General features: G+C 49.6%; 2 protein-coding genes across 10 annotated transcripts in view; one reads left to right on the forward strand and one right to left on the reverse strand.

The window, feature by feature from the left end:
• The window catches only part of SZT2 (SZT2 subunit of KICSTOR complex), a 178938-nt gene extending 176825 nt beyond the window's left edge, over positions 1-2113 (forward strand). For all 9 annotated transcript variants that reach the window (XM_066597912.1, XM_066597916.1, XM_066597913.1 and 6 more), the window contains one exon: positions 1700-2113. In XM_066597912.1, the coding sequence (XP_066454009.1) occupies positions 1700-1843 (144 nt within the window). In that variant the 3' untranslated portion in view covers positions 1844-2113. The remainder of the gene's footprint in view (positions 1-1699) is intronic.
• Positions 1977-10024, reverse strand: HYI (hydroxypyruvate isomerase (putative)). Its single transcript, XM_066597928.1, has 8 exons — positions 9675-10024; positions 8866-8977; positions 7083-7197; positions 6769-6847; positions 6649-6698; positions 5295-5364; positions 4142-4276; positions 1977-2311 (listed from the first exon to the last, which is right to left on the reverse strand). Exons 1-8 carry the CDS (start codon positions 9877-9879, stop codon positions 2238-2240), a joined length of 840 nt encoding a protein of 279 aa, XP_066454025.1. The 5' UTR covers positions 9880-10024; the 3' UTR covers positions 1977-2237.
• Between the last annotated feature and the right edge of the window lie 398 nt (positions 10025-10422).

The following is a 10422-nucleotide window of genomic DNA, read 5'->3' on the forward strand; positions in this document are numbered from 1 at the left end:
GCTCCGGCTCTAATAGGAAGATGTGCGAGAAACCTTACATGCCACAATCTACACATAAGTAGATGACAGGGGGCTCCTCCTGTTGCCCATCGGCACCCTGCAGTGATTGCAAGCTAACAATAGGTTCCCATGGCAACTAGAAGCCTGAGAAAGGCCTCCATGTCTGCCATGTAACGCAGCCTATTAGGCCCCGCCTCCCGCAGAGTCTAATAGGCTGCTGTCATGGGCTTAGTAGAAGGCACCACATAAGTACTGCAGTGTACTATCCTAGTGATCGAACGATCTCATCTAACCGTTCTCTTGAGGGGCTAAAAAAAAAGTTCAATAAAGTTTAATTGGAAGAAGAAAAAAAAAGTACTTTTTTTTCCCCACAAAAAACGGTTATAAAATAGATAAAATACCAAAATATTTTAAAACTCCGCCCACAATAGTTACCGCCGCGTTCGTGACGACCAGACAAGGAAAATATATCATTTATCTCACACTGTGAACCACATAAAAATAATTTTACGCCAGAATCGTTATTTTCTGTTCACCTCCCAAAAATGTAGCAAAAAGCAATCCAGCAGTCACATCCTCTAGAACAGCGGTCCCCTCCCGTCCGCCGGGCGCCCAACAGGTCAGGTTCTCAGGACATCCTATGGTAAGAACTCCGGTGCCAATGTCTGAGGACTGACGATAATTCCATCACCTGTGTGATACTGAGGACATCCGGACAACATGGCCTGCGGGGGTCCGGTGGACTGGAGGTGGGAAACCCCGACCTAGATCACAAAACTACGTTACAAAAAAAAAAACTCACATCGTTTCTTCTTTTTTTTTTTTTTTTTAAAGGGACGTAACCATGACAACCAGAATAAAAACCTTCATTGTTTACACTGCAAGCTGTTTAACCCCTTCCCGTCATAGGACATAAACTTACAACCTTTGGATAGGGTGGGATCAAAAGCTGAGCCAACGTCATCCGCAGCGGTACTAGCTGTGACTGACAGCCAGCCTCCCACTGCAACAGTGGGTATGGTGAGAACTCCGTGGCATGTAAGAGGTTAACAGCGGGGATCGGTCAGTGGTGATCACTGCATTTGAAGGGTTTATAGAGGAAGTTACACCCTCTGTGACGTCATTGACTCCCCACCATGCAATCACTAAAGACTGGTGGGTTATCAGAGCAATCAGAGCATCGCAGGTTCAAGTCCCCTACACGTGCATGAAGGATGTGCGAAAAAAAAGGGTTTTTGCTCACTTTCCCAAAAACAAAACCTGTTTGGCATCGTCACATCTGTAACGACCCGCACAATAAACTGAAAACTTTTTATCCTAAACGACAAATGTTATAAAAAAATTGAACCAAAATCCTCTTTTTTGTTTATTTCGCCTCTCAAAAAAGGTAATAAAAGTGATTTTAAAAAGCCATATAATCCCCAAATCGGTACCAATAAAACAGCTTGTAGTGCAAAAAGTAAGCCCCTCACGGCCGTGTCAACGGAAAAATGAGAGTTATGTTTTTTGAAAAGTGGCGATGAAATCGATGCGTCCTTCGATTCAAAGTTAGGCCGCGTCACTAAGGGGTTAATCACAGTGACTTCATTATGAGCAGCTTAGGGGTGTACAGAATCACAACACTTGTACATCCGTCTTCTGTTTGTCGCAGGAGGCGTGGCCACATTTGGAGATGTAACTTTCTGCTTCTGTTCCTCAGAGTCTGAAGGTTGTGTTCCGGGAGCCGTTCCCCGAGCAGCCGCAGAACAGCGAGAGTCCGCCGGCGCAGCTGGTGTCCACCTACCACCACCTAGAGTCTGTTATCAATACTGCATGCTTCAACCTGTGGAGCGGCTTACTGTGAGCGCGCCGGCGCTGCCGCACACTGTGAGGGAGCTGCACCCATCAGATGGACACCGGGGGGCTCCACTGAGGAGGGGGGAGGGGAATCTGCTGCTATAAACCTCTGCTGATCACCAACGACCGCGAGTCAACAATCCGACAGAATTCTTTATTTTTAAGCATAAAACTGATAAAGACAATTGTGGAGTTAATTATTAAAGAAATGTAAGATTTTATGTAAATGAGATGTAAATGGAGTTCTAATTATTTGAATAAACGATGTTCTCTTATATACGAGGTCTAGGAGTCTCTGATTATCGACTTAGCGGCCTGGAGGTGATGACGCGTGTATCCACGGCCCGCCGCACAGGAGCCGCCATATTGCTGATGTAATCGGTGACAGAAGCCGACCGTTCTTACTGCGCTGCCCCCCGATCTTCACATCTCCTCCTGTAATCCTCCAGCCACCCGAGTCCGGCCGCCGTGTCTCCTGGGGAAATGACCGGAAGCCGTTAATCATCACACGCTGCAGAGACGGCCTCCATATTGTGGGAGGGGCACGAACGGCGTCCGCTGCAGTTTTCTCTAGCGCAGCCAGTAAACCTGAAGAGAGGTAATCTGGTACATGACCGGCGATCCGTGCGGCGCCAAATTCCTTACGAGTCCCTTGTAAGCAGATTATAAAGACGTATTAGGCCTCATGTCTATGTGGAAAATCAGGCCCGCCGCGGATTCTCCGTGCAGAATCCGCAGTGGGTCCCTCCTGCCCCGCGGACATGAGGCCTGAAAATAAGAATAAACTCACCTGTCCAGACGCTGCGGGTCTTCCCTCCGTCACAGTCGGATCTTCTTTCTTCGGCCCGGCGGATGTGCTTGGCGGTCACATCCGTCGGGCCGAAGAAAGGAGATCCAGCCGCGACGGAGGGAAGACCCGCAGCGTCCGGCCAGGTAAGTTTTAATTCTGGTACGGGTCAGGACAGCTTCCGTAGGCTTCAATAGAAGCCTGCGGGAGCCGTCCCCGCGGGAGACCCGCACGAAAATGGAGCATGTCGCGGGTTTTTTTCCCGCACGCGGATCTGCGCCTGGAGGGAAAAATGACATCCGCAGGTATTTAACTACCTGCGGGTGTCCAATGCATCCCTTTGGGGCGCGGGAAAAACGCTGCGGATTTTAAGTCATCTTTTTACCGTGGACATGAGGCCTTCCTGGAATATATTACAGATAGCTTTGGGCCAAATCCTGATCCCCGCCCGGACAGGAGAGCGCCGGTCTATTGTAGAATGTGCGTTTAATATACAAGTATGATTAACTCTACAGCGAATGAAGTGTTTTACCATTTGCGCCATTTTTGCTAAATCAAGTCTGTTTTATAAAGAAGGACTATGAACCTCGGCCTCTCCTTCGGGCTGCAGAGGGGCGACTCCTTCCCCTTAAAACTGAAAATATGTACTTATTTATGTAATTATTATACATTTATTTTATTCATATTTTGATTTGTTTCTTCGTTTTGTGTTTTTATCCCCATTTCCTTTGAATACTTTTTTCTCCGCCTACACGTACGTGAAATTGCTGCCTGATATTTGTATCTGTAAGGAATACCCCCTATTTGCTTCGTTTTATTCTTGTCACACTCTGATACAGCGAATCCCCAGCCTATACTGAGGAAGGGGTGTCATAGCTGCGAAACGCGTCTAGTAATGCTGGCTTCAGTGAAGCAGAGAGGCTGAGCTGATCCGCTGATGTCTCCTGCTTCTCTTAGGTCAAGGCTGCTGCTTTATTATTCCTGCCCTGTGCTTTCGGCTAACTTCACACGGGTGAGGGCGATATCGGGCTGTGATATCACGCTCACCAACATGCGATATGCCCGTGGAGGTGAGGCGTTTTTATATCAAAACCGCCTTGCATCACTTCAGGGAAGTAGCGGAGGATCACGGAGTGTCTCCCATTGTTTTCAATGGGGAAACCTTGCGTTGCACCATGTGTATCTAGCAGGTGGAGCGATGCTCCCGCCCGCCCAATTAGAAAGGGGAGAAAAACGCTCGTGTGTGACCCTGGTGAAAAGGATTGGAGTCATATTCATGTGAGATTTGTGCAACTTGCAACACACAACTCTTGCATGATTTTCTCAGCCGTGTGAAAACAGCTTTACACTGCAGCTCTTCTCCATTCTTCTACCAGTCACTTCTCAGAACACAAGAGAAGTGACTGGTATCTGAATCCCACCCCAGAGTCGGGCTGCAGCTCTATCCATCCTTTGAGCCCCCCAATAGTGACCCCTCCACTTTAACCGTCTACATCGGCCCACGCTGACTGCACTCACCTCGAGGTTTGTATTCGCATCCGATGTAGCCCTGGTAGCCGAGTCCCTGCAGGAGGTCGAAGAGATAAGGGAAGTTCAGCTCTCCGGGACTGTCGGGCTCGTTGCGGTGCGGGACCTGCGCTACCTGAACGTGACCTGCGGCGAGAGAAGGGTCAGCAGGGGTTACAGTACAGAAGAGCCGAGATCCGTGCCGGCAGTAAATAGATCAGAGCCATTGTTTTGTTCGGCTGAAGCTCTTCTCACTTGTAAATCAGTGTTTTTCGTGGAGAATGGCGCGGCGCATCCGTCTTCTGTCTACTAGATGCCATTATCCAACAAGAACATATAATTACAGCAACATGAAATCTGCTGGAACAACGGCGGCTGCTGGCAGCGCAGGAAAATATATGTTACTGAAGATGGAAATGCTAGCGCTCCGCTAATGACGAGAGATTCAAGTAGAGACATGGAGATGTTATTATCAGGAGCGGGATGAGGCGCCCCGGCGCCAAACACTCAGCAGCGAGAAGTTCTGACCAGCGCTGCGCACAAAGTGACATAAATCACTTGGCTAATACGAGGACTCATATTTAAAGGAGCGTTTCAGCTCCGCCGCTACATCAGGGATAAGTGGTGCAGAGTATATAGTGATATCACACGCTGGATGGCCTCTTTATTAGAGCCCTTGGTGCCTCCCTGGATGGTAATTCTCCCCGTGACCCCGGAGTGCGGCATAAAATCACGTGACAAGTTTTCCGCGGATCAGTTTCAGTGTGAATCCACATTAGATGGGAGAATCCAGTGATCTGAGTGACTTCCAACGAGGCCGGTCATCAGTGCTAGACTAGCCGGGGTCTCACTGCTGACCGCAGGGGGTTTCTCGTGTAAGAATGTGGAGAGTGTATACAGAGAATGGCGCGATCAAGGGATACAACTCATCACTGAAAGGGGTCGGAGGAGGATGTCCGGAATCGTTCTGACCAACAGGCTGCACAGTCAGCTGAATACAACGAGCCCCAGCAGCACAGTAGGTGACTAAGCCCGTGTACACAAGATCACTGAGGCGGCGGGATCTGCTGTTCGGCTCCTTCTGGCGCTTTCTATCCGTTCTCCGTAAGTGCGCCTCCTTCCATAAGGAGAGTCTGTGTGATTATCTTAACGACGCGTTTCTCACCGATCAGCGGAAAATACGTCTTAATGTTCTCCGTAAGATTCCCGTCCATTATCTGCCAGTGATAAAGATCCTGCAACAGAAGACAGATGCCGTTACTGCGACGTGGCAGCAGCGGGCCGCAGGCATAACAAACCAAAAGTGTAACAAATTCAATCACCATTAACCCCTTCCCGACATGCGGTGTGTGTATATATATATATATATATGTGTATATATATATATATATATATATATATATATATATATATATATATATATATATATGGCGCAGGCCCAGCGTTTGTGTATGGAGCCGCCTTGGGAGCTGAGCCCACTATATACACTGTGCAGACTGTCCAGACTACTAAAACATCCCATTATGCCTCCCACACACTGTGGGAACTGCACTTTTTTAGTTCCCCGTGTCCAAGAAAAGACTGAATAAAAAGGGATCCAAAAGTTATGGGGTGAAGAAATGGCGCCGGAAAGAAAATTTTTGCTTTTTTAGGCTGCATTCACACGAATGTATATCGGCACGGTTTTCACGCCGAGCCGATATATGTCGTCCTCATCTGCGGGGGGGGGGGGGGGGGGGGGGGGGGGGGAGGGGGATGGAAGAGCCAGGAGCAGGAACTGAGCTCCCGCCCCCTCTCCGCCCCTCTGCACTATTTGCAATGAAAGGAGGCAGAACGGGGGTGGGGCTAATTTCCGAGAATTAGCCCCACCCCGCCTCCTTTCATTGCAAATAGTGCAGAGGGGCGGAGAGGGGGCGGGAGCTCAGTTCCTGCTCCTGGCTCTTCCATCCTCTCCCCACCCCTGCACATGAGGACGCCGTATATTGACTCGGCTATACGTTCGTGTGAATGCAGCCTCAAAAGGTGTTTTATATTTTTTAAGTAGTACTGCATAAAAAAAAAAAAAAAGATATAAATTTGGTATCCGTGTAATCGCGCGGCCGCGCAGGATGAAGAGAACATCCGTTTTACTGCATAATGAACGTCGTAAGAGCAAACGATCACCAAGAATTCTGCAGTTGTGATTTTTTTCCCCCCCATTTTTCCTCACAAAGTATTTACTGGAAACCTTCAAAAAAATTTCCACAGTAGGTAAAATGATACAAATAAAACTCGTATGGTTAAACACGAGCCCCCGCGCGGCCGCGGAACCGGAAAAAGAAAAGTTACGACTTTTTAAAAAATGGGGAGGAGAAAAGAAAAATTAGAAAACGAATTGTTACAACAATTCCCCCACCGACGGGCATCGGTGGCACCTGTCTGGTTACATGTCTCTGCGGACAATGTCCGCTTCTAGAATCTACTGCGGCAGCGCTGGAAATCCTTCATGATGAGAGTAAGAACTGCGCGGCGACACTTACCATCTGCATCTTCATGTTGGGTCTCCCCACTTTCTGTAAGATCGCGGCCCCTAAAAGAAGAACAGAACCGGCCTCAGTACTGCGAAGCCGGAACGCCAGCACCTGCCGCACCTCACCTACCCTGCTGCGGGGTGTTCAGGAAATATCGGGGCTCCGTAATGCGGCAGTTTATGGGCTCGATTAGACCGACGATGTCCGCCTGAGAGCGAGAAGTAACGGTTAGCGCCCAAACAGGACGGCAGAGACATTACTCACGCAATTCACAGAGCGCAGCATCCATCGTAGGCCGCAGCCTCGTCACGTAGATCAGGAGACGCTCCAAATCACATAATAGAACTGGAAATGACGGGGGCGCTATGACAGCTGCAATCACTGGGGGAGGCAACATAGAAGCGCCGGCCACCATCATACCCGCAGCTGACCCCCCCACTTACCTGGTTTAATATGTCAGCTGCATATCTCAGGTTCTCTATAAACGTCTCCTCCATCTCTTTCTCAATGGATGACCTTTCAACGTGCGCTGGTACCCGACCGGCCATGATGTGTATCCTGTAAGAGAGGAACCCCAGAACCTCGGTCACCGCGGCCAATGCAATACTATAGTCAGGAGGACCACAGATTCTGCATTGGGTTAGTGAAAATGCAGTTACATCCTGTATTATACTCCAGAGCTGCACTCACTATTCTGCTGGTGGAGTCACTGTGTACATACATTACTTACTACTTATCCTGTACTGCTCCTGAGTTACATCCTGTATTATACTTCAGAGCTGCACTCACTATTCTGCTGGTGGAGTCACTGTGTCCATACATTACTTACCCTGTACTGCTCCTGAGTTACATCCTGTATTATACTCCAGAGCTGCACTCACTATTCTGCTGGTGGAGTCACTGTGTACATACATTACTTATCCTGTACTGCTCCTGAGTTACATCCTGTATTATACTCCAGAGCTGCACTCACTATTCTGCTGGTGGAGTCACTGTGTACATACATTACTTATCCTGTACTGCTCCTGAGTTACATACTGTATTAGGCTGGGTTCACACAGGGCGGATTCCCGTCGGAAATATCGCGGTTTGGCCGCCTGGCTGCATGCTTTTCCGTTGCGGCCAGCGCTCCCATAGAGGAGAGCGCGGCCGCGACGTAAATAAACAACAAAAAAAAAGTAAATAGACATGCTGCTTCTTTTGAAACCGCGGCTGCGGCGAACGCAGCCGCGGTTTCAGCCGGATTTACCGCAGCTGATTAGCCCTCCCGTGTGGACTGAGAAATCTCGTCCACATGGCTGGCTGATCCCGAGATTAGCGGCCGCGGGCGGATCTGCTGCGGCAAAACCACGGCAAATCCGCCCTGTGTGAACTCAGCCTTATACTTCAGAGCTGCACTCACTATTACTTATCCTGTACTGACCCTGAGTTACATCCTGTATTATGCTCTGGAGCTGCACTCACTATTCTGCTGGTGGAGTCACTGTGTACATACATTACTTATCCTGTACTGATCCTGAGTTACATCCTGTATTATACTGCAGAGCTGCACTCACTATTCTGCTGGTGGAGTCACTGTGTACATGCATTACTTATCCTGTACTGACCCTGAGTTACATCCTGTATTATACTCCAGAGCTGCACTCACTATTCTGCTGGTGGAGTCACTGTGTACATACATTACTGATCCTGTACTGACCCTGAGTTACATCGTGTATTATACTCCAGAGCTGCACTCACTATTCTGCTGCTGGAGTCACTGTGTACATACATTACTGATCCTGTACTGACCCTGAGTTACATCCTGTATTATACTCCAGAGCTGCACTCACTATTCTGCTGGTGGAGTCACTGTGTACATACATTACTTATCCTGTACTGACCCTGAGTTACATCCTGTATTATACTCCAGAGCTGCACTCACTATTCTGCTGGTGGAGTCACTATGTACATACATTACTTATCCTGTACTGACCCTGAGTTACATCCTGTATTATACTCCAGAGCTGCACTCACTTTTCTGCTTGTTACTGGAAACCATCAGTAAGTTGATGGATCCCTAACAGTTTAGTTGATCTTGGGGTACAGTGGGGGCTCCCCTACAGCTTCTTGTTGCCTGGCAACAACATCCGTAAACAACTAGAACAAGCAGGGAATGCTGGGGGATTTCAGTTCTGGAGCCGCAGACTGTTGTCCCTGATAAGCCCCAGCAGTCCCTGCAGTTACCTGCTGCAGCCGAGCTCCTGCGCCCAGGTGGTCGCCTGCTGCAGACCCGCGCGGAATCCATCCTGTCGGCAGGGCAGCGCCCCGAGCCCGAGCTCCCCGCCCGCCGCGTCTCCTGCGCAGAAGAGTTAGGATTATCAGTAAAAGTTTAAACATAAAACCGCCGCGGCCCGCGCCTCCGCTCAGGTATAAAGCAGAAGAATGGCGCAACGACGTCACATAAACGCCATGTTGTCAGACTCGTGGTTAGTCAGGTAACGTTCTCATCTTTGTAAGAGCTCTGCTTGCTGTCAGTGAATGGGGACCGCTCTTACCAACTCTTTCAATAGCGGATTTGCGAATACTAATTTCTCTAAGGTAATTAATTACAAAATACCGTACTCTCCAATCGCCATATTGGCAACAGACGCTTCCGGGAAAAACTGCTCTACCGCTGAGCTGCGGGCATCATCCACAACGGTGCGACGAGCGCTGCAGGGGGGCTGAGTAGGAGGTGAACGGAGCCGCACTGGAAGTTCACATCAGCTGCAGATCCGCATCTGAATACCCATGAAAATCGGCGCCAACAGTCGGCATCAGGACGCGGATCTTTGTGCTGCGCACTGCTTCTAGCAGTGGCGCACTGCGCAGTCCCGGGTGATGCCCGTCCCACCGCCTTATAGCCAGCCGCCATTTAATAAAAGAATGGTCGTTAATATATAAAACGGTCCGCGAATCCCCCAGACGGCACCAAGCCCGTAAATGGCGCAAAACAAAAATGGCGCCTTTGCACCTGTAACCTAGCAACACGGGGCGGCCGGGCTCTCTGTCACCTGCCGGGGTGTTCATCAGCACCAGCTCCATGGCGCCGGCCCGCAGCGCGGCCTTCAGGGCTCCCCGGTCCGCCGCGTACGGCCAGGCCACCTCCACCGCCCGGAAGCCGGCCCGGCCCGCCGCCACGATCCGGCCGGGGAGGTCGGGGACGTCCGGGAACAACCAGGAGACATTGGCTGCGAAGCGCAGCGGCGGCGGCGGCATGGTGCTGCGGGGGAGAGGGGCGCTCTGCAGCCGGCAGGAAAGGCCGAGGATGCGCGGGAGGAGCTAGGCCGCACGGGGGAGTCAGCCGGGGCAAAGTGCAGATGGACGCGGGTCACTGAGGAGAGCAGGAGCCGCAGGGAACCAAACCTGTCCGGCCGGAGCACCGCAGGCAGCATATATATATATATACACGTACTGTCAGGAACATCTAGAAGGAGTATATATATATATATACACTCACTGTCAGTAACACCCCCCCCTGAAGGAATATATATATATGTGTGTGTGTGTGTGTATATATATATAATCCTAGAGTCACTGTCAGTAACACCCCCACCCCTAGGAGTGTGTGTATATATATATATATATATATATATATATATATATATATATATATATATATATGTATTACACATACATACACACACACTCACTGTCAGTAACACCCCCCCCCCCCCGAAGGAATATATATATATACACTCACTGTCAGGAACATCTAGAAGGAGTATATATATATACACTCACTGTCAGTAACACCCCCCC

Source organism: Eleutherodactylus coqui, chromosome 3, assembly GCF_035609145.1.
Source record: "Eleutherodactylus coqui strain aEleCoq1 chromosome 3, aEleCoq1.hap1, whole genome shotgun sequence".
Lineage (NCBI taxonomy): Eukaryota > Metazoa > Chordata > Amphibia > Anura > Eleutherodactylidae > Eleutherodactylus > Eleutherodactylus coqui.